The following is a 24,348-nucleotide window of genomic DNA, read 5'->3' on the forward strand; positions in this document are numbered from 1 at the left end:
GATCACATCAAAACCTCCATGATATAATTCATTGGGGTGCCTTCTCACACATATCCAGACCCTAGGTCTCAAAGACACAGTGAAACCTAGAAGACTCATATTCTTCTGCAATTCTGCCTGTCCCCAGTACAGATGGCCAATAATAGTCACCAGCTTGAAAATAGCTTTGAATTTGGCTTCCGAATTCTAAGAGATCTTGGAAACTTTCTTCACCACAATGGCAGATGGTCCAACGTGCCCAATGTTCAGGTCTTCTGGGATTTCTCCAGACCTTCTCTCTGCCCAAACTACTCTGCCTTTCACTTTCTTCTTCTTAATAAAACACCCCTCCATTATCCGTAACTCCCCTTCTTCCCCTTCATCCCCTCCCTCTCCCCCTGCCTCTCCCTCAGCCACTGATTTTGACCCTGCAGATGAACCGCCCCCTCTCAGCCTCAGCATCAACTCTCTCTCATTCCCATTCTCACCCACCTGACTGCTTCCTTCCCTGCAACACAATCACTGCCGTGGGCTTCTCCCAGTGGAAACTTCTGCTCCCTTCAAGGTCCTCCCCTTCATGAGACAGTAGGAGTACAAGGCATTATGTGTCCATGTCCTCTTAGATGGACAATAGATAGAAGAATGTTAGGCTGTTTTGTTTCAGATCCCATCGCATTTCGAAAGGAATTCCTACACATTACCCACTCCTATGACCTCTGTCACGTGGCATGACATTTACGTCATCCTTTCCTCCTGTCTTTCCTCTGAGGATAAGGATGACATCTTGTCAGCAGCTGGGGCCCATCAGACACCCTACACTGCCCAAATCCTGTCAATAACCCCATTGGTACCACATAAGTTCCCAGCACAAACCCTGGCTACCAGATCAATTCTGCTGAAAGCTTGAAGTTAGTCATCCAGTTACCTACATCCTGGCAGCATGGGAAGGCTGTCCTAAGGCGGTCACCTGGGAAAAGATTAATGGAATAACTCAAGGCAATGATGAACACCTTGCCCTCTTTCTCTCCCAATTCAGAAGGAACCTGACTCAGAAGATGGCAGACTCTGTCTTCATTTACATTTTATCTCCAGTCTGTCCCAGGTTATCATAAAAAAGCTACAAAACTGGAGAATGGACCACAGATCCTTCAAGGTGAACTTGTAAAGCTGGACTTTAAGGTATACAACAATAGAGAAGAGGAATTAAAAACACAAAAACTCAACCAAGATCAAGCCACATACCAAATGCTGGCAGATGCACTCACACAGGGTCCCCAAAGACCTTATAAACAAAGGTCCTGTGTGCCATGATTCAAATATGACCAACAGGGACACTGGGCAAATGCATGCCCTCACTCTAAACCTCTGCCTGGGCCATGCCTTCTCTGTCACCAAGGGGACACTGGAAATTGGAATGCACTCAGTGAGACTCTTCTCCCTCATATGATCACTTCCAATTCCCACAGGTCCACAGACACAAACCCCAGGTTGGCAAACATCCTCTACCTGATAGTGGACAGCCTATCAACAGAGGACTGATGGCCGCTGGACTTATTACCCCGACTACTATCACTCCATCCATGATCTGGGTAATGCTATCAGTATCTGGTGAACCCATCTCTTTTTTATTGGACATGGGGCAAATCTTTCAGTGCTACCAGAATTTTCTGGTCCCCTCTAAGATTCATTCACCTCTATTGTCAGCATTGGCAGAAAACACAGCACCCTTAGACAAACAGGTGCTTTATTCTGTAGCCTATTTGACACTTCATTCTCTCACTTCTTCTTAATTATACCCCAATCCTTAGCACCTAACTTTGGTAGGGACATCCTGACCAAATTCAACGCCCCCATTCATTTTAATTGCCAACAAAACCACCATATCTCCCCACACTCCTCTGCCTTCTTGACCCTCTGATGCTGACCAGATGCTCTTCCTTCCTCTCTAACATCTCCGTCAATGCTCCTCCAAACTCACTGTGGCCACCCATCACACTCCTGTTAAGAGTTCTCTATAAGGAACCATCTCCTCCTTTTGATAATCCCACATCTTCTCAGACCCCGAGGCCTTTGAGGCTTTAAACCCATCATTTCTTGCCTTCACAAAGCTAACAGTCTTTGACCACCAGCTCTCCTCATAACACCCCAATCCTGGCTGTCTAAAACCCCAGGGCACTTTCTAACTAGTCCAGGATCTGATTAATCAGGCAGTTGTCCCAAATCATCCTGTAACCCTAACCTTGTACTCCACGCTCTCCTATTCCCTCAACGACAACTCACTGCTCAGTCCTTGATCTTCAGATGCCTGTTTCACTCTCCCTTTAGATCACGCTTCTCAGGATCTATTTGCTTTAATGTGGATGGACCCTGATACTCACTTCTCTACCCAGCTGACCTGGATGACCTTCCTCAGGGCTTTAGAGGCAGCCAAGCCGAATCTCATGACCTAAGTCCATTCTTGCTTGAATCTACAAGTGGCTGGACCTCCTGGTTATTTGTGCCCAGCCAGACTGCAGCACCCACTGCCTGTAAACAACCCATTCAGGACCTCCTGTTCTCTACTAGCAAATGTGGTTTTCTCTCTTTTCTAGAGCTAGCCGGTTATTTCCCCATCTGGGTTCCTACCTTTGGCCTCATTGCTGAGCCCTTCTATCTGCTTCTCACAGTGACCTTTCTGAACCACTCGACCCTTCTCTTCCCATTAACACTCCCTTCCAAAAGCTAAAGCAGGCCCTCTTGAAGTCCCCCACTTTGGACTTCCAGACTCAGAAGAACCATTTTTTTCTCTGTGTCTCCACAGCCCAGATGGTAGCCTTGGGGCTCCTGTCAGATCTTTGGAAATTCCCCCAAGTCAGTGGATCATCTCTCAAAACTGTTAGATGCAGTGATTCAAGGACGGCCCCCTTTTCCAAGGTGCTTGGATCTGCAGCCCTTTTAGACTCAGAGGCCAACACATTAACTCTATATGAACATCTTACTATCTCCTCCTCTCACAACCTAAAGGAACCAAACAGCCATCTCTCTGTCCCACCCACCCCCACCAATTCAGACTCCAAAAATACATGCTTCCTTTGTAGACAGTCCACTGATCTTTCCAACACTGTAAACCCATAACCCAGGCACCCTCCTACCACTCCTCAGACCCCCTTCCCTCTCACTCATGCCTTGACTTCTAGATACCATGTTCTCTCCCTTTTCCCATAATTGAGACATTACTCAATGTCCCTTCATGGTTTACTGATGGAAGTTCCTTCATAAATCTTCATCCTATTACAGGATATGCCACAATATCCAAAGATTAGATTATACAGTCAGGGGCCTCACCTCCCCATACCATCTGCCATCAGGCTGAGTTAATAGCTTTAACCAATGAACTCACTTTTGCTCAGGGGCAGAGAGTAAACATATATACCAACTCCAAGTGTACCTTTCCCATTCTTGACTCCCATACCTACCTAAGGCTGTAAAATGGATGGCTGCAGCAGTCATCCGTTGCAAAGGACACCAAGCTTCAACCCCCCCAGAGCCAAAGGCCATGCGTTAGCTGATGCAGCAGCAAAGCCGGCTGCTGACAAGACCCTTCCCCCACTGCTCACCTCTGTTCTTACACGAAGCCTAAAGAAGTCCCCATCACACCCCTCCACACTCCCTGTTTTCTCTTCCCTACTTCATCTTATTCTGCCTCAGAATATAAAGTGTTTCTAACCTGGGACTCCCCTTAAAAAATGGCTGGTTTCTAATAGATCACAAAAAAACTGTTCTCCTTCAGTCCCCAACAGAGTCTATTTTTTTGGCTTTCATTTCCTAAGTACATTCAGGATATTTGCCCCCCTTTTACCTACTTATGGCGGCAAAACTAGACCTAGTTATAAAATGAAGTTATGAAATGTTATGGTAGGAAACCAGTTCTGGGGAAGGGGTCAGCTCCCCTCCTCTCCTGTCAGCCTCTCTATGGGAAACCTAATCCGCCCTGAGTACTTACATTTTGGATTGTACATAACTGTCTCTCTATCCCATACTGCTCCCAATCCCCAGGAAAGGTAGAACGCACAAATGCCCTCCTAAAACTGCACCTGAGCAAACTAATGCTTAAAACTGAGCTTACCTGGACCACGCTTCTCCCTTGGCTCCTCTTCATTTATGAGTCCTTCCTGAAACCCCTCAGTCTAAGCCCTTTCAAGCTCCTCCATGGCTGTCCCTTTGTGCTCCAGGGTTTTCCTCTTCCTTCGGCCCCTCCTATTCCTGATACTTGGCCAGCCTTACACCTGAGGCAACCCCTAAGCAGACAGCATGCAGAACATTTCCTTCCTAAACCTATCGACTATTCTGAGACTCCATTAAAACTAGAGCCAGGAGACCTGATGTGGAGAGCAGACTCTCTTGCTCCCCTTAACCCAAAATGGGCAGGTTCATATCAGGTAGTCCCGACACCACCTGCAGCAGCCAAACTGAAATCATCCCCACACTGGATACCCAATTCCAAGCTTAAAAAGGTAGCAGCTCACTCATCCCCCGTGAACAACGCACATCCCCCACAGCCCTCCTGGTGGTATAAAATACTCTTGCTTTTTTCACAAGCCCCACTCCTATACACTTCCCCCAGATACTCAGAGACCATAGGACCAAGATTATGCCTTATAAACTTACGTCTCTTTATTACTCATCTTTTTCTATCCCAACTTTTGCCAATTCATTATCCTCACTACCCAGGACATTGCTTGGTGTCTATTCCCAGAGCCCCTGAATACTCCAGCTTACATTTTCAAATCCATGCATCAACCACGGCTTGAAGGAGCTTATTGGGACTTCTCACAATTCAGCTTTCCTTCTTCTCGTTCTGCCTCCTTTTTGTCCGGCCTTAATACCTCATTTCATGCCTGCACTTATGAAAACCTCTGTTGACCTGCTGGTAAATTCCACGAACACATCCAGTTTCCCCTGCTGGATTTGTTTACCCCCATGAGCCCCAGCTCGGCAGCCCAGCCAGCTCCTCTGACCACATGCACCGAGAGACAGAACAGAATTCAGAGAATCAGCCATACGACAGACTCCTTTCTGATACAGGACTGCCAGATACTTTGCCTCACACATTACTATCCCCATGACAGGTCAGATGGGCGCCCTTACTGAACCCCCTGTTTCTCAGACTCTTCTCCGTATCCCATGCACAGAAGAGGAAATCCCACAGCCTTCCTTTCTCTTTCTTTGTGTAATCATACCTTTCCTTTCCCCAGTCCCACTGTGAACACAGTACCTAAAAGGGGCCCACAAGCAACCTTATAAGAGCTTTCATTCCCTGTGCTCTTTGGAGTTTACCTATAACCAAAAGCCCAGGTAGAGGTCCACTAACCAGTGTGCCTCTAATAAACATAGAACCTAAGCCCTACCATGGAGAACACTGAATGCTCCTTCCTCTACCCGGACAAGTATTCTCAAACCTCCAAACACCAGATTTTAGTTGAAAAGTCCCATCTTTTGAACACCAAGATTGATCCCCAGCCTCTTGGGGCTGCACACATGGCCACCACCTTTGCCTCTTACCAGGGGTGGCCATGGAACCTCAACAGCCTCCAACTAACACAAGTTTCTGTGGCCTTGACTCTCATCAGGGAACCTTCTTCCTCTGTGAAAAACACTTCTGTTTACCCACTGACTTCAGAAACTCACACCCCAGCCTCTCTCACACCCGTCCTCCTACATTTCACTGAGAAGGGACCCATCCCCATCCCAGTACACACCCTACCCAGAGGGAAATGAGCTCTCCCTTTTGCTCCTCTCCTGATATGCGTGGGCATAACTACAGCAGTGGGCACAGGAGTGGCAGGAGTAGGAGTTTCCACCCATCAGTTTTGCAGTTCTATCTGAAGAAACGGTAGCTAGCCTCAGAGACATCTCAACCCAACTATTTATACTTCAAGACCAAAGAGATTTGTTGGCACCAACTGTCCTCCAAAACAGAGAAGATCTAGATTTATTAACCACAGACAAAGGAGGTATCTGTTCCTTCCTACAAGAAACCTGCTGCTTCCACACTAACAAGTCTGGTGAGGAATGGCATTAAAATCAAGAGAACAGGCACCAAGTTGATCAGTACTCCTCCTCATGAAACATGGGGTGGCTTTCTCCCCTGGCTATGTTCTCTTGGATACCCCTTTTGTCTTCTTCCCAATTCTCTGTATCATGACTGACCTGGCTCTTGGGCCCTCCCTGTTTCAGCTCTTCACCTCCTTGTCACACAGGACCATCAGTGCCACTACTAATCACGTGATCCGGAACATCCTTCTGCTGAGTAACCAGAGAATCGCTCACTATCAGTGCCTACAGGAGTCCTCCATCAACGCCCTCCCTCAGCAGGAAGGACTGTAAGAGACGTCTCTGCCCCTTCTCCCTTCACCCCTCCCTTCACTTCTTTTTCCTACATTTTTTTAAAAGGCAGGAATGTTAGGTAGAACTTGACACAGGCAGCACCATTTTGAAATCCATCCCCCATCATAGAATAAGAGTCACCTCACTGTTATTCTGACTTAGCCTGACAGTAAGCCCCAGAAATATTCTATCATCGTACAAAGAAATCTCAAACAATAATTTATCATCATACAGAAAAAGGAAATTTCTGAGATTGGAATTCTGAAAACACCTGGTTCAACATGAAACAGTGATCACCTCAAAGAGTACAGGTGATGACCCAAAGGCCCTTCCCTGACAACCCTCCTAGCCATGGCCCAACCACAAAAACTCCCACACTCCCTCCTGCCCTTATGTCTGCCCCAGGCTGCAGTGGACGGTCGGTCTCAGTCTCCACTGGCCCCATCTGCAGGTTCTTACTGGATAAATGTGTGTCGGTGTTGAACTGCCTCTCTCCTCTATTTCCTTCATTTGCTTTTATCCTTACAGGGAGATGGTTTCTATTTCCTGCCATTCTGATTTATTTCTGATGTGTAATTCAGACTTGGTTGTCATTTGATTTTTCTTCTAGTGTAATGCAGCTCTATGCTGGTTTTTATTTCTAATTTTTGCTTCATGAAATATTTCATTGTGTATGCTTTGTAGTACAGGCTTTCTTTCTTGTTATGAATTCTTATAGCTTCTGTTTATTATGGAAGGTTTTACCAGGTGAATCTCTGAATCAGTTTGCATACAGAGGTGAATAAGACATAGAACCAAATAACAAAAAAAAAATATAATCCAGTGAAGATACAGATGATTTTTTAACGTAACAAACATGTTAATTTGAAACTTATATATGTTTAAAGCTAAGTGTTTTTAACTGTATGAAATCAACATAAACAATTGTTTAAAAGTTGGACCAATGGAAGATTTCAGCTTTCCATTACTGAAACAATTACCTGATACAATCACTTACTTTGATTCAAACTTTTGAAGTTTTAGTCCGTGATTGGTTAAACATATTACTTTTAGGCTTCTGGTATGGAGGCAGCATGGTGCGAATGCATGACAGAGATAAATTGCTCATCTCATGGCTAAGAAGTAAGACAGGAAGAAGGGCCTGGGTTTCCACTGTCCTCCTTGAGGGCATATTTCCAATGACCTGGAGAAGTCCCACTAAGCTTTTCCTCTGGGGGTTCATCACCACACAGTAGGGACACACTGGAATCCAAGTCTTTAACACACGGGACTTTGTAGGAAAGCTCAGGTCCACACTTGAGCGGTGATAAAAGAAATCAGTATTTTATTTGGCTTAGTGCACCCTCTGATTTGGGTCTAAAAGAAAAGGGTCAACGTTTGGAATTAGTAATTTGAAATGTGCCTTCCTTCCTGTATTCTGTGCTTTCATTCGCTCATGCAACACGTTTGTATTGGCCTGTTCTGTATGCATTAGGCACTGGGAGTAAAATGGTGACTACAATATGGAACCAAACCCCAAGGGATTTACAATGTAGTGGGACGTACAGATAAGCAATAGGGGAAACTATGGGAACTGAGTGCAAAGGACACCTAACTTGGTTAGGAAGTATTCCCCAGAGTGTACAGCAGTGAAGCTGAGGCTCAGTTGTCTCCATGTTGAGCTCCACACCCGGGCTGATACTGCTGACATCGGTCACTTCCCCTACTTTCTGCCTTTACCAGGATCTAACTTGGGCTCCCGAACACCACCTTCCTGCTGTTTCCTATATGGCCTAGCACCTTGTCCCTCTTCATCATGTTTTAGACTTCTGACATTCACTCTCTGGCCTTTCCTTTCATTCTCTGGGTGCTCAGAATATATTTTTTCAGGTCTGGCAGCACCAGGGTTGTATCCCTTCCCATTATTTCTCTTCCCATTGTGACCAGGAAGAACCTCCGGATTGAGCCCAGACCAGTGTTCCCCAAGTGGTCAGATCAGACATCAGAATTTCATGTTGTTAGTATATATTTTATCTAATATTTGTGTATTTGTTCTCAAGATATTGTTATATTACGCCCTAGAAAATGGATACACTTCCCAAAAGAATGGGGATTATAAAAATCCTTGTAGTATTTAAGTCTTATATTTTTACCTAGTTTATTAAGATGTCTTATTCTTAGTTTGGAAAAAATAGAGGAGAAAATAGGCATTAGGCATGACCCTTTTTGCAAAGCTGTGACATATGGTTCATAATTACAGAGATGGTTTGTACCACAATCATAAACAATTCCAATGTGCTTTCAGAGATTCATCTGGCTGTGGCTGAGGATTGAAGACAGCGTCTGTGTTCTTGTCTTCCAACTTTTTATTTACTACCTCCTCAGAGTTCCATGCAGAAGTTTATAGTGACTCCTTTCATCTTCTCCCTATATATTTCATCAAACTTTTCATTCTGGGCCACAGTGAAATGGTTTTTCCAATCCCCCACAGTTCCTAGAAGATGGAAACCAGATAGGAGTTGTCATTCTCTTATGGACAGACTGAGTGGACCCAAGGTAATCAGTGGAGCACCCACATTAGGCTTGGCCTGTCAGTAGCCTGACTCACCCAGTTATCCCTCAATGAACTCCATTCCATCTGCTGCTGTCTGCTATGGGAAGCAGCCCTCTGAGGCTCAGTGCAGGAGGATGGGCTTCTAAATCTAATCATGACTGGTACCAGGAGCTGGTGACCAGAATGACCCAGCCCACCTATGGTAGAGTCACACAGTGGCACTACACAGACATACAAACAAATGCACTATGGACATACACCACATGGAGAAATCTCAAGGTGTTATGTTGACCAAAGGCCCCAGACATAAAAAAGTGTACTGTGTGATTCCATATGAATGACATCCAAAATAAGTAAAATCAATCTACAGGATAGAGATTAGAATAGCACTTGTCTCTGCAGGTACATATTGATAAAAACAGGATATGAGAGGGTCCTTTCTGGAGTTATGAGAATGATATCTTGATTGGGTGCTGGTTGTATGGCTACATATATTTATCAAAGTACGTTAAACTGTATGCTTAAGATCTGAGCATTTTTGTATTTAGATTATATATCAACATATAAGAATTTGAAAATAGTTAGAAGGAGATACTATTTTTCACTAAGCAGTGATTAAAATAATTTCATATTAGAAAATGTTCTTTGTTCCACCAATGTCTCGTCTGAAAAATTATGTAACAGAAAAGTATCAGGAAATAAGAACTATGCACAAAAATTTTCATTGTAACATTATTCATAAAGATGAAAACTGAAGGCAATGATAACTTCCCTATCACTAGAAAACAGATGGGTGAATTAGGAAAGTTTATTATGCCACTTTGATATAACAGAGGACTTCTAAAAGCAGTGAGGGGCTTGGATCTATATGCCTTGCACTGGAGAGATGTTTCCTATTCTGGTGGGCAAATCTGTACAGGATAACTACATATGGTATACATATCTCTGTGTTTGTATGAGACAAAAGGAAGAGTGTGTATAGAAAGGTAGGTATGTAAGGGCCTAAAGAAGGGCTATTTGCAAAATCACCATCAGCTATTTGAAAAGAAATGGAATCATTTGATTTGTTTCAGAAGCATTGAGTACTCTTTTAGATGGAAAGGACAATGAAATAATTTCAGTTGCCTACCAAAAAATAAAAGAAGAAAAGACATTACAAAATAGTATGCAAACCATAATTCCACTGTTGTGAAAAATAAAAGTATATGCTTATAAAACAGAGAGCAGAAGGACTTTGGGGTGGTAGCATTTGGAGGAGATTTTCTTTAAAGAGATAATATTGAATTTATTTAACTTTCTATAATTTTAATGGATTATTTCTTACATAAAAGTGATGACTTTTTTTTTTCCTTGAAAAATATATGCTGGGCCAATTAGAATCCCTCTTTTAAGAATTAGAAGCAAAAACTACCAAGAGGAGGCAGTTCTCAGCAGTAGTTACAGTTGAAAATCATGACGTAGGGCAGGTTTGACATGGTCATGACCGAGGTCTGAGCAGATATTGAGACAGCAGAAACTATAATGTAAGTTAAAGTTACAATGGGCAGAGAGAGAGGAAATGGGTCATGACGGAAGGTATGCCTAATGTTGACAGTAGCTGAGCCTTTTAAGTGGTGGATTCATAGAGCAAAGAGTCGTGACCTCCTGTTGCTTGGGTCCCAGATCATTAGGTAGGTCCAGGAGTCTCTGTGAATTCTGGATCAATAGTTGCTCCTGCCTTCATTCATTTACAAGGTTGCATTTCCTTTGCTATTCGCAGAGCTTTGTCTACTACAACAGGTTCAAGTGCCTAGCCTTATTAGAACCAGGTATCATGAATAGTCAATCCATGGCCTTGGAATTAGTGAAACCCAGTATCATCTTGGCAATGTTACCAGGCATTTGTGACAAGGCCCCACAAACCTTTTCTCATGAAGGGGGAAATGGACTGGTCCAGGATAGATTTGGGAACTGTAGAACGATTTGTCATGGGATTTTCCTTCATTTTCTCAAATGATGTCTCTTGGACAATTTTATCCAGCACGGTTTCATCCAAGTTCTTTCCCATGAACTGTGCCACTTTCTGAATTTCATGTTTTGGGTCCTGTGGTGAGGGTGACATTGAATGGGATGGATGAGTTTCAGAAAGCCATGATTCTTTCTCAGAAGTACAGCCCTGAACAGCTTCAAGTTTCTCTGGCCCTGGGTCTAAGTGGCTCTTTACTCACCTTCTTTATGTCCTCATAGAAGAGGAAGAGAACCTGATGTCTGTCTTTCTTCTGCCACCATCCTTTCACATGGTCAAACCAGGAGCCCCAACCCACTGTAACAGACACAAAGAGCAGTCTACAGAGACATGGCACAGAGCCTTCTGAGGGTCAGGGTTTTTGTTGATTTGAAGTGTAAAGGGGACAGATTCTGCTTCAGATACCTCCTAAGAGTCCCGATCTGTTTGATTTTGATGGTCATGTGGACTGGGACGGGCTTGGGGTTATTTGTCCAAACATGCTACCCAAAGTGTCTTCCTGTTGAGGATGCACAAACATGTGTACCCTCACTGAGATCTCAATCCCTCTGGAATGAGGGTGCTCAACAGAACCTGTGACCCAGAACACAGACTTTCTAATCAGGTGGGAGATATTTACTGAGGGCTGTGGGTCTACAGTAGAAAAGCAGCCAAGCAGCTCTACCTGGTCCCCATCCATGGCAGGACTTACCTAAAGAGGCGAAGTTCTAGAGAATCAAATGTCATGTCTGATTCTCTTGAATCAGTCTCACTAGAATGGGAATACAGGTACATGAAGCATTTTCTTTTACCTTTTCCATCAATGAAGGTTTCAAAATACTCTTCCCAGGTTCCAGGGTCAGGTAGCACTTGATTCATCCTTTGGAAATGGTAGTAGGAAACCATACAGTCTTTGGCATTTCGAGCTACATAAAGGAACTTTAGGGTAAGGAGACAGATGGGTGAAAAATGGTATAGAAATGGATTTTCACAAAGTCCACCTGGGTTGAGTCTTCCTGAGGCTATCTACACACACCTGCTTAGCACTTCGTAGCTGGCAGTGTGGCTTTGTAACCTCTCACCACTCTCCGTGTATCTTTGCCAATTATACTCTGTTTCCAACCTGGTCCTATTAAGTCTTTAATTAGCTAACCTGATCCCCACTGGTGGCAGGGGGCTAAATCCTCCTTTAGAAAGGATGACCTGTCGTGTGACTAAAAAATGCCACATGCATGTGGATGAGCCTTCTGACAAACTCATCTTGGTTTCCTGGTGAAACAGGATAGCTTCGTGGTTAGGGTCTGGACTGTGGAACAAGAAAAGAGTTACTGTCTTCCTTCTGGCCTCTCCAACTTTATTATTTCTATCTCTAGTCACTGCAGCTCTGCCCCTACAAAGCGTCCCTTTATGTGTCACTTTGACCTCAAATTCAAACCTTCTTCTTCTTCACAACTTTTCATTTAACCAACTTTTGTCTCATTATTATAAAATGAGAGAGGTAGGAAAATTCACATTGATTGTATCAGCCCCAAGTGCCTCTCCACTATCCACCCAGGACCCATGAACAGTTATTTCAGAGCTGTGCTGATTTTCACCGTGAAACAGTGGTTCATAATCAGGGATGATACTTTCCACCAGAGACATTCATCAATCACCAGAGACATTTTTAGTTGTGACACTGGGACAGTGATGCTGGCATCTAGTGAGTAAAGCTCAGGAATGCTGTACATCACTCTACCATACACAGGAGACAGAACTAAGATTTCGTGTCACGCCAGTCAGAATGGCAGCTATTATGAAGACAAACAACAATAAGTGTTGGTGAGGATGTGGGGAAAAAGGCACGCTCATACACTGCTGGTGGGACTGCAAACTGGTGCAGCCAATAGGGAAAGCAGTATGGAGATTCCTTGGAATATTGGGAATGGAACCACCATTTGACCTAACTATTCCTCTCCTCAGTTTATACCCAAAGGACTTAAAAACAGCATCCTACAGGGACACAGCCACATCAATGTTTATAGCAGCACAACTCACAATAGCTAAACTGTGGAGCCAACCTAGATGCCCTTCAGTAGATGAATGGATGAAAAAAATGTGGCACTTATACACCATGGAATTTTCTCAGCAATAAAAGAGAATAAAATCATCGCATTTGCAGGTCAATGGATAGAGTTGGAGGAGATAATGTTAAATCCCCAAAAAACAAATGCTGAATGTTTTCTCTGATATAAGGAGGCTGACTCATAGTGGGGTAGGGAGGGGGAGCATAGGAGGATTAGATGAACTCAAGATCGGGCAGAGGGGTGGGAGGGGAAGGGAGGGTGCACAGAGTTAGAAATGATGGTGGAATGTGATGGTCATCATTATCCAAAGTGCAGGTATGAAGACAAAAATTGGTTTGAATATACTTTGTATACAACCAAAGATATCCAAAATTGTGCTCTATATGTGTAATATGAATTGTAATGCATTCTGCTTTTATATATAAATTTTAAAAATTAATAAAAAATACATAGGAGAGTCCTTCTGCTCCCACCCACATGAAAGAATTATCTGTCTCAAAATATCAGTAGTGCTATATTTATTCATATTAAACTATCTTTTATGTTCTCTATTCTGATACTTGGACATTTTGGAACCTTTCTGTTTTTAGAGGGAGTGTCCTTTCTAGGAGTAGCTCATTCCTAGGTCTAGTAAATATACAGCCAACTAATCCAGAGCTCACAGTTCCACCTCCTCTTTTATGAAGCTCTCATACTCTGAACCACTATCCACCTGCCCACTCAACACAGGGCAGGTACCAGACCATCAGACACAGCCCTATGCCCCAGAGTCTGCTGAAATTGTTCAAACCACCCAACTCGAAGCCTGCCTACCTTGCATCTCCTGTCCTCATCCTGCAGAAACTACAATAATGGCTCTTGTACATATTTTTATCTCATCTCTGCATCCTGACTGACCTGGTGCTTCTCTATATGGCTCTATGTGGCATGCGGTACCTTCTGTCTCTAGGGAACTGTGAGCACAAAACACTCTTCATGATGGTCATTTCTATGTCTGCATTACTTACCACGTCACTTTGAACAAATCCCATTTGTCTTTTAAGCAAAAACAAAACAAAACAAAATTATAAAATAAGGGCTGAGATTGAGAAGCCCTGCTTTCAAAGTTGGTTACTCTGCCACTGCTGTCTAAGTCCTATATCCGTCTTCTCCACCAATGAACACGTTTCTTAAAATATTAAAAACAACACCTGAATTCTTAAGCTTTTAAACCTCAGTTGTCTTTCACTTCACTGTCCCTTGCCAGCTTGTGAATCTCTTCTCATATTTCTGACCTCCAGTCACAAGACTTCATCCCCTCTCCAAGTTCATGAATTTGGTATTCATCGGTATTTATACTGCATATTAGCCTATTATGGGGTTTTAAATTTCAATAACTGACATATATTTCTTTAATAGTTCTGTTTCTAATTATATCTTATTCCTGTATTTTAATTTCGATTCAATCTTTCATTTCTTTATACAACCTATTCTTCCTTCCTTCCTCCTTCCCTTTTTTCTTCTTTCTTTGTCTCTCTCTCTTTTTTTCTTTCCAGTGCTGTAAATGAAACCAGAACTTTGTATGCTAGGAAAACACCCTAGGACTTCCCAGACCTCTTCTTTTATTTCTATAGGTGATAAATTGTTAAGTAAAGTTCTTGAGGCCTAACTCTGCTGCTTGTTATCTGTCTGTCTGTCTGTCTGTCTATCTATCTATCTATCTATCACCTCTATCTCAGTCTCACTATCTTGGCTAATTCTGTATTTTGTAATGTGAGATGGTGAGCTCAGGTGGGTATCTTGTGGGGCCTGGACAGAAACTGTATTCTTCCAGACCATGTGCCTGCCAGGGATCCTAGGGAACACTGACAGTTATTATATGCCGATTTGACTTCTTGTATTTTCTTGAACAGCATAAGGAAGGCCAATTTGAATCCCAAAGTTTTGAGAGAGGAGGATAGTGGGCACACATTCTCAGGGGAGCTAAGAGCAGGCTCAAGACAGGCTCCCTGGGTTCTCCTTCACCTTCTCCACCCACCATTGAGGATTCAACCTTTCAGTATCCCAGTTATTCTCCTTATTCTTCTGGTTCCTGATATCCTTGGCTTTGGCCTTGTGCCTTTGCAGCCATCAAAATTTAAGTTGCTGGATTATCCAGGTCACCAAATTTCCCCAGACAGATCCAGGCCTAATTTACTTCTCCGAGTTTTATCTCCCTCTTCATTTTTAGAACTTAGGGACTTTCCTTACTTTTAAACCCATCTCAGTTGTACATTTAAAAAGGAAATTCTGCTATGTCCTGCAGCATTCATGGGTTGTATACAAATGTTTTTGTATACGAAACATCATCCTGGAAACAGAAGTTCTCACTCCTTACCCAGATTTTCCAAAAGGAAGCCATGTCATTTGATGTGAGTCCCCCCAACTGCACTCCTGTCATCCTGAGATTGCCTTCTTAGTCATTCCCATCTATTTCCACTGCTGAGAAAACAGTGCCCCATATTCAATTTGTGCTCTTGCCTCCCCTTGGTACACAGTTCTCATCTTTTGTAGATCAGCAGACATGTTTTACTGCCCTATGTGGTGACAGAAATCTAACAGGCACTGATGTCCATGATGAATAAAGTACCAGAATGAATAAAACAAGGAGCTCAGGGCTGTGGCCAAGGGCCTCCTCAAGAGCATTCATGGCTCCATCTGTTCATCAACTTTCCCTTTTGAACAATCTGCAAGGCTTTTTTTTATTCCCCTTTCCCTCTCCCCATGGCCCACTCTTCCCTTCACGGCAAGCCTTGCTCTTCAGAGCAGTGGATCCTCATGCCTCCCCACGTCTCGTTCTCTCTAGAAATTCAGTACAGCTTCTGCCTTCAGGTCTTGTGGAAACTGTTCACGGGAGTGCCCTTGTTGAAACTGTTCACTGAACACAGAACCTTGCATTTTCCCTTACTGTTGAGAAGCTGCCAACCCTTCAGAAGTAGAGGAGACGTAAAGATATGGAGGAGGAAGTTCTGACCTGGGGTCCGGAGGCCTCACTCTGGGTGGGCTTCCTCTCCTCCTACCACCAGGTGGCTGAACTGATCCTACCTTGCAGTTGTTTTCCCAGAATGAAGGTGGCAATAACTGAGTTGGAAGGTGAGTCCTTAGTATCCGTGGAGCAGGCATCGCATTGGCTTTTTCCACACCTTTAAAATAATTCAAGAGGATACATCTGTATGGTGTCAGCACTGTGTGGGGACCTTGTGTCTCAGGCTCTGTCCAGAATGTTTCATCATGCACTTATCTCTCTGTTTGTTTCTTGGCTTTCTTTTGGGATTTCACAGTCATATTACCGATATTACTTTCATTTTGAAGAATGACAACATGATAGCTATCAGGGAGCTTCAAGTTAAGCGACTTCATTACTTCAAAGATAAGGAGATGGACCATTGTGTCATGTTGAGATGGAGCCCATCAGGACCGGAGAGCAGGGCTCTCACCTTCCAGCCAGCTAGAGCCAACCCCATGTGACTGGCCTATGCCAATCACTTTTTCCAACTCTAAAACCACAGACATTTCCTGGCATGTAAGTCATGATTTCTACTCTTTCATTTATACCATGATTTGGTACTTGCTGTATGCAATATTGTGTTGAACTGAGGTTATGGGGAAAAGACAACAAATAAAGCAAACATCTTCTCTCTAAGGAGTTTCAACTCCAGTGTAGCAATCAGAGGCTCAGGTAAATTGCCAGTGGAGAGCCAAAGGAGTCAGTGCTGAAAATCAAAATTGCTCCAAAGATCTGGAGTGAATTGATGTGCTGAGGTGACACAGTTGAATTTGGACCATTTGTATATGATGGGTGAAGATCCCTCTGCATGAAGGGTCAAGAATGCTGATTGCTGAGGGAGGGTATTTATAAAATAAAGAAATAAGAAATGACATAAAATAACATGTTACTTTAAATGTGCAGCAGGGAGTTACACTTATAAGTGGCTTCCACACAAACTCCCATCTTGCTGGCATGGTGTGAGGGCTGGCAGGGGATCAGGTCTCTGTTCTAAGCTGTAATCAAAGTGCCCTCAGCTGACTGAGGAGCTAGGCCCTCTTCTCTCAGTGCCTGTTTTCAAGGATGGGCCTCATCGGGAAGGAAACTGTGGAGAAGAGGCCTCTCTGTGCCTCTTGTCCTTTGTTCTGGGCACACCTGTAAACTGTATTTTGCCTTCTAAAACGTGTGGTGCTGGGAGTGCTGTTCTGGATGCCAACTTCCCTCCACTCTGTCAACCAGGCTCCTGGGCAGTCTTTAAGTGTTACGGGAATGGCTGTTCTACTGGCCCTGAAGAGCAGGGAGTCTCTCTGCTAGATCCCAGGAAAGAGAATGAGAACTGAGCCCTTCAACAGGGAGGGACCCGGTCTGGAGCTGACATCCGTGTTATGGACACCTTGAAGCATGCAGACCTAGTACTTTCAAATCATGGCTGCTTTTGAGCCACTCCAATTGAGGAACAGTTCTTTTTGGAAGCTTGGCATGATCTCTCATCTCCACGGCTCTTCACATTTTCTTCCCAAACTTTCACTTTAGCATTAGCATTTACACTGACATTCTGATCGTCTCAACTTTATTTATGGGAATCTCCAATTATGTTTTAAGAAATTGGTATCACAGTTTCACATAACAACCCTCTTAACCTTTTTGTGTGTATGCCTTGGACTGAACCAGGACTTGGGCATGCTAAGCACATGTTCTACCACTAAGCTATACTCCGAACCCCATCTACACCATCTCTAAGTATACATTTCAGTGACTTTAAGTATGTTTGCATTGTTGTATAACTATGTATTTCCTGAACTTTTTTTATTTTCCCAAACTGAATCTCTGTGCCCTTTAACACTAACTCCACAATTCTTCTCCAAGTCTCTGGCAACCACAATTCTGCTTTCAGTCTCTTTGTATTTGACTACTTTAAGTATTCATATAAGTGGGATCACAGTATTTGCCCTTTTTCATTTGGCTTATTTCACTTAACACGTCTTCAGTGTTCTTCACGTTACAGCATACGTCAGAATTGTGTTCCGTTGTATGTATATACTACATTTTCTTTGTGCTTGCTTCTCTTGGTTATTGTGACTAGTGCTGCTATAAACTCTGTTTGAGTCCCTGTTTTCAATTCTTTTGGATATTTGCCTAAAAGTGACATTGCTGGATCATGCGGCACCAACATTTTTTTCTTTAAATAAGAGAGCATTCTAGTACTAAAAAGAAAGTTGGAAAGCCACTTTTAGAGGCCATTAAATTCATACTTCTCAGTAAGGATTCTCAAACTTGCCCTGCCTTTTCTTAGCTCCTGTCTGGTCTCCTGCTCAAACTGCCCCTCTGTTCACATGGGTCCCACTGCTCCAGGTCCCCTGTATAGAGGACATGAGTTTTCCCTCCTGCTTTCATCCCTATTGAGGTTTGTAGCAGTTTAACTCTGCCTCATATATTTTTTCTAACTCATGAAATTGTTTTTCCTCACTTGTTTTGTGATTTTTGTAATGAGAACTCTTCCTTCTATTGGTCTTGATATTGCACCTACCTTTTAGCTATCATCTCAGTTTTGTTTGCTGCCACCCGTCTGTAGCTCCCTCTTCACTTGTTCCCTGGGGCATCAGCTGTTTTATTGTAACCCTGATTAAATGGATGAAACCACATATGTGGTGCTTCGATTTGAATCTATAGGTATCTTCTAAAAGACGAGGTCCTAGGACGTCCCCGTCATGTTCAAACCACTGTACCCCCCGAAGTGGAAATGTCTGGAGAGGTTTTGGAAGAGGCTATGGCTGACTAGGTGCACAGACATGAAGGCCGGAGGGAAGGAGGCAGGTTGTTGGACTCAGTTCCAACCTGGAGAGCAAGACCCAGGTAATCTGCCAGGAAGCCAGCCCTGCAGGCTGGTCCGTTTCTTTCCTGGTATTTGTGGCTGTCATTTTTCTCCTTCCACACCTAATTCAATGCCATCTTCTAATTGGGAAGCCTATCTTCAGTTATACCACCACTTCCCACAGCCAGAGAGCAGCCCTCCTCCTCCTGAGACAGCTCGCCTGGTGGATTTGGCCCAACTCCAACATGAACTCTTCTTCCAAAGATGGCCTGTAGGAGAAAGAGCTTCTGTGGGGCTGGGACTCTGCATAAATCAGTCCGCCAGTTCTTCATTTACATTTTATCCTCTCTCTTTCTCCTATGGGTGCTCCAGGGAGTCAGTTATTCCATACCACCCCAGGAGACTCCCTCGGTTGCGCAGATCCCGGGCTGGGAAGCACAGTGTCCAAGGGCAGATGGAACAGCCAAGGGCAGATGGAACAGCCAAGGGCAGATGGAACAGCCAAGGGCAGATGGAACAGCCTTTCGTCTCTTTCCTCATCTCCTGTCTGGTCTCCTGCTCTAACTCTGCCCGTCTGTCCACATGGGTCCACTGCTCCAGGTCCCTGGGTAGAGGACCTGTGTCTTCCCTCCTGCTTTCATCCCTATTGAGGCCATGGAACCCATTTTCATCTCACTGGCAGGGAGCAGGGGACCCATGGAGTCAGTCATTTTTGGCCTTCATCATCTGCACTGAGGTCCTAGCCCTGGGATTTGAGTCATATATCATGTGTCTTTATGAGAGAAGTAGTTCAGCTTGCGTTGTGGAAATAGCCCCAGGGAGTACAAAGTTAAGTAGCTAATAGTTAAATAGTTCTTGCCTTCAAGGAGCTTGGGGTCTGGCAGAAGAGAGAGGCAAGAGTCAACAAGGACAGTGACAGCTGATCATTCTGGTCCCCCCAGGAGTGCAGTTTGGCCATGCTCCCCTCATTCTGCCCAAAGCACTCCGTGCTCACCTCTGACTCACCCACTGGTTGTGACGTACATATTGTCTGCATTTTTCTCTTCCATGGAACCATAACTTATTGAGGGCCAGTGGATGCAAGATGTCTGATGAGCAGTCCAGGGCCTATAGTGAGTGTTGAGCTGAGTGGGCTACTCCTAGATTTCACCTATATGTAGTTCACACACCCACATGCATGCACATTTTCTCAGTCTTTCCAAATGTATTCCTGTTGGACTCTATGCTTTTGGTGTGAAATGTCTTTGTACCTGGGATTTGGTCAGAGGGTGCAAGGGACCTTAGGAAGGAGACTGACTAGCTTGTTCATTGCCCAGTGGTGCCCATCCACTCCAGAGGTTTTGACCCTTGACTCACGTGCATGAGTCGATGTCATCCACTACCCTCCTCCTCTCAGGGGCACACCTCACCTCTATGGGCAGAGACTGTCTATCCTGGAATAAAACCACAGCATGGATGAGTCTCCACTGAGTACCCCTCTGTCAGTGGCTGGGAAGAAAAGAAAACCTGAGACTGTTTGTTCCTCCTTGGACTCAGGGCACCTTGATTCATAAAGAACCATCTTGGCTTCCATATGACATGCCAAACTGGGTGATGGGTTACCCTGCTTCTTAAAAATCCTACAGCTGCTGGGGTGACCTGAGGGAGGCTCTGTCTTGTTTTTTTCTGACTTAGTGATGGGACATTGTGCTCCTCACTGGCAAGAAACCTCATTAGAAACCTTGCTCAGGATTTTCTCTCTCTTTAATCTCCCAATTGTCAGAGATTAAACAATGTTGATGGGGGCAGGATGTAGAAACAAGATAAAAATTTGGGCTTGGTTGGTCCAAGGACCAAATGGCCCCCTGGGGCAAGTGATTTATCCTGGAGAGGTAGCTGGCAACAATACTTTACCATGAGAGACCCTGACAGGCACTGTTTCAAGCTTTTTACATATATTAACTCACTTAATCCTCACAACTAATTGAGGTAGGTGCTAAATTCTGTGGCTATTTTGTAGCTGAGTAAATTATAGAGAGAGGTTAAATAACTTGCTAAAAGTCATGGGATAAGTGACATAGCCAGGATTTGAACCCCAGTTGTCTAGATTTACCCTACTGTGGAGTCATAATCAGAGACAAAGAAAAATGGAAGATCTTGATTGCACATGGAATGAATCCCAGTTAGGCAAACAGAGGTTAGCCTGTGTATGGAGTTGGCACTTCACAGATAATTAAGAGATGGAGAACATCAGGCATTGAATTGCAAAGCCAGTGTCACCTACATAGGAACTTAGATCCAGAAGGACCTCAAGGGTATCTTGGCTTGGAGATACACCTGGACAAGGTTACAAGTTCTTATGCATATCAATCAGACCAGGAACTTCATTTCTTAAGGCAGTGGAAAGGTTTATCAGACCACCATCAACAGTTTTCTAAGAACTCCAGATCTCCATGCTAGAGTTGCACTGCTTCATTTTCATAGCTCTATTTATTTGTGTCCCCAAGTTTCTATTACATGGATCTCTGTAATGCTCAGCTTTGGGAAGTTTCTCTCTCTCTCTCTCTCTCTCTCTCTCTCTCTCTCTCTCTCTCTCTCTCTCTCGTGTGTGTGTGTGTGTGTGTGTGTGTCTGTGAACTCTCTGGAGCTCACCAGAGGGACTCACCTGAGGGCTGGGGAGGCCGAGCCCACTCAATGAAAGGGTGGCGGTGTTGGATGATGGCTCGCTGGCACTTCTCCACATCCGCATCCTGTTCAATCATGTCCACAATTTCCTGAATCCACGTTGTCCCTGAGGGTCAGAAGAGAAAGACAAGAAGCAGAAAACTTTTAGATAATCTTCTTGAAGCTTCCTGAGGGAAAGGATGAAGGGACATGGAGTCTCTTGTTGGCTTCAACCTCCTCTGGGTCCAGAATCCTGTTTGCCATGAGAGATGGACGTCCATGCGGGACAGACTTTGGGTTTTACTTGGAGTGGAGCAGCAAAGGAAAAGCTCACAACCACCCAAGAGCAGGGCATGGCCGAGCACAGCAGGTGGGGCCTCCAGCACTGCTATGCTGCAGCCCCTTCTGGGAATCCAGGGATGCAGGCATCCAAGCCTAAGCCCCCTCCTAGAACAGCAAGGAGCACGTCTTCCTTCCTGGGGCATACTGACTTAGCAGGGTGAGGTCTCTGCTCTTGCCCTGCCCCACAATCACCTGCTTTAGGGTAAGTACAGATGAGAAGATCATCCGGCTTTGCCTCAAAGTTCTGGATCTGGCTCCAGTTGTCTACAGTGGTACTCTGCAGGGGGATGCCTGCCACCTCTTTCAGTTGTGATTGTTTCTTCAAATTCGAGGTCGGGGCCATAGTATCTTGCAGTGGAGAGTCCTTATGGGAAAAGAAAAGAGCTTTCTTTAAAAAAACTGGTGGTGGGGCTGGAGATGTGGCTCAAGCGGTAGCGCGCTCGCCTGGCATGCATGCAGCACGGGTTTGATCCTCAGCACCACATACAAAGATGTTGTGCCTGCTGAAAACTAAAAAATAAAAGATTAAAATTCTCTCTCTCTCTCTTTAAAAAAAAACTGGTAGTAAAATACACATAACATGAAATTGAGCATTTTAACCATTTTTAATTGTATAATTCAGTAGCATTAATTACTTTCACATTGTTGTGCACTCATCACTATTACCCACCTCTTGAACATTTTCTTTTTCTTAAATGGAAACACTGTACTCATTCATCACTAACTCCTCATTCTCCATTCTTCAGCCACTGAAAACCACCATTCTTCGTTCTGTTTCCACAAACACTAGTTGTTTTACTTAAGTAAAATCATACAGTATTTGCCTTTTTTGTGAGTGGCCTGTTTAACTTAGCTTAATAGTTTTATGATTAACCCATGTTGTGTAATGTTGCAGGACTTCCTTCCTTTTTGAAGCCGAGTGATATTCTTTGCTCACGTGCTGTATTTGATTATCCATTAATTCATCTACGGAAGCTTGGGTTGTTTCTACCTTTTGATTATTGTGATTGGTGCTGCTATGAAGATGGGTATATAAATATCTCTTTGAGTTCCCATTGTTCATACTTTGGGGTAAATACATAGAAATGTAATTCCCCAAATTAAACATTATATGTTTAATTTTGGGAAAAACCTCTTGCACCATGTTCCACAGTGGCTATATCATTTCACGTTCTCACATGCAGTACACAGGCTCCGATTTCTCTAGATTATCACCAACACATGATGTTTTCTGGGTTTTTAAAAATAGCTGTCCTGATGAGGATGAGGTTTTATTTCCTTGTGGTTTTGATTTGCATATCCCTAATGACTAATGACGTTGAACGCATTCTCAGGAGCTAAGTGTTCATTTCTTTGTAGAAATGTCTTGTCAAAGTCTTTGCCCATCTTTGCATTTGTTGTCGTTGTTTTGAAAGAAGTTTATTGAAAATAAGGCTTTTAAAAGCACAAAAGGAGGAAGACAGAAGTAGTGGGCCACTGTTACTCTTGGGATTTCAGGAGATATTTATTAATACTACTATTAATGAGATGATAATAGTCAAAACCCAGCACTTATCAAACACTTTGATTTGTCATGTGTTAGGCTAAATGCCCGTATAAATTAGTTCTTAGTTCCTGCATAATATGAGTGGCAGAACTTTGGAGATTAAAGGGTCCTTACAGAAAATGTAATAGTAAGCGATTGTTGGAAATTCAATAACAGAAGCTGGTTCCATGATTCCATAGAGTGGGTGAGGGAACTGGCAGCCCAGCTTGGCCAAACCTAGCTTTCAAATGGCCTTGCCCTCCCAGAGAGAGAAACCCCATAGCATAGTTTACATCACGAAATGAAAGACGATTGGACAGTGTATGCCTCTCAGTAGAAAACACATGACCTATGAAGTGGTCCTACCACATACACTGAACCCAAACCAGTAAGCAAATATCGGTTTAAAGGAAATTCATATTAAAATATATCACAACAATGAAATGAGAATGTAAATCAATATATAAGACCAATAATCAATAAATGGAATTGCTTCAAATTTAAAAAACTTCTGCAGAGCAGAGGAAACAATTAAGAACACAAAGAGAGGAAAAAATCTTTGCTAGCTACTCTTCCAACAGGAGTTTATTATGCAGAATATAGATAGAACTCAAAAAACACCAAAACCAAAATCAAACAACCCAATCAATAGACAAATTAAAAATTAATTAAAAGATATTTTTCAAAAGAAGAAATGCAAATGGACAAAAACTATATGAAAATAATGTTCAATATCCTTAGCATTTAAGGAAATGCAAATCAAAACTGCAGTCCAATTAGAATGATAATCATAAAAAATATAAATAATAATACATGCTGTTGAGGTTGTGAGGAAAAAAGTATAGTTATATATTGTAGACGGGACTGTGAATGAGTACAACCACTTTGGAAATCAGTATGGAGAATCCTCAAAAGGCTGGGAATGGACTCACTCTATGACCAAGCTACTCTACTTAAAATAAGTAAGATCAGCATGTTATAGCAATACCTCCATACCAATGTTTATAGTACCACAATTTACAAGCCAAGTTATGGAACCAGTCAAGGTACCTGTCAATAGATGAATGGATAAAGAAAAAGTGATCTATCTATTT

The 24,348-nt window shown here is 43.4% G+C and overlaps 1 protein-coding gene across 1 annotated transcript; it reads right to left on the minus strand.

The window, feature by feature from the left end:
* Positions 1–8,705: 8,705 nt before the first annotated feature.
* Positions 8,706–22,072, minus strand: LOC113178219 (sulfotransferase 1C2-like). Its single transcript, XM_077791940.1, has 7 exons — positions 21,922–22,072; positions 21,389–21,514; positions 15,992–16,089; positions 11,675–11,801; positions 11,086–11,180; positions 10,781–10,961; positions 8,706–8,818 (listed from the first exon to the last, which is right to left on the minus strand). Exons 1-7 carry the CDS (start codon positions 22,070–22,072, stop codon positions 8,706–8,708), a joined length of 891 nt encoding a protein of 296 aa, XP_077648066.1.
* Positions 22,073–24,348: the final 2,276 nt, after the last annotated feature.

Source organism: Urocitellus parryii, chromosome 12 (assembly GCF_045843805.1).
Source record: "Urocitellus parryii isolate mUroPar1 chromosome 12, mUroPar1.hap1, whole genome shotgun sequence".
Classification (NCBI taxonomy): domain Eukaryota; kingdom Metazoa; phylum Chordata; class Mammalia; order Rodentia; family Sciuridae; genus Urocitellus; species Urocitellus parryii.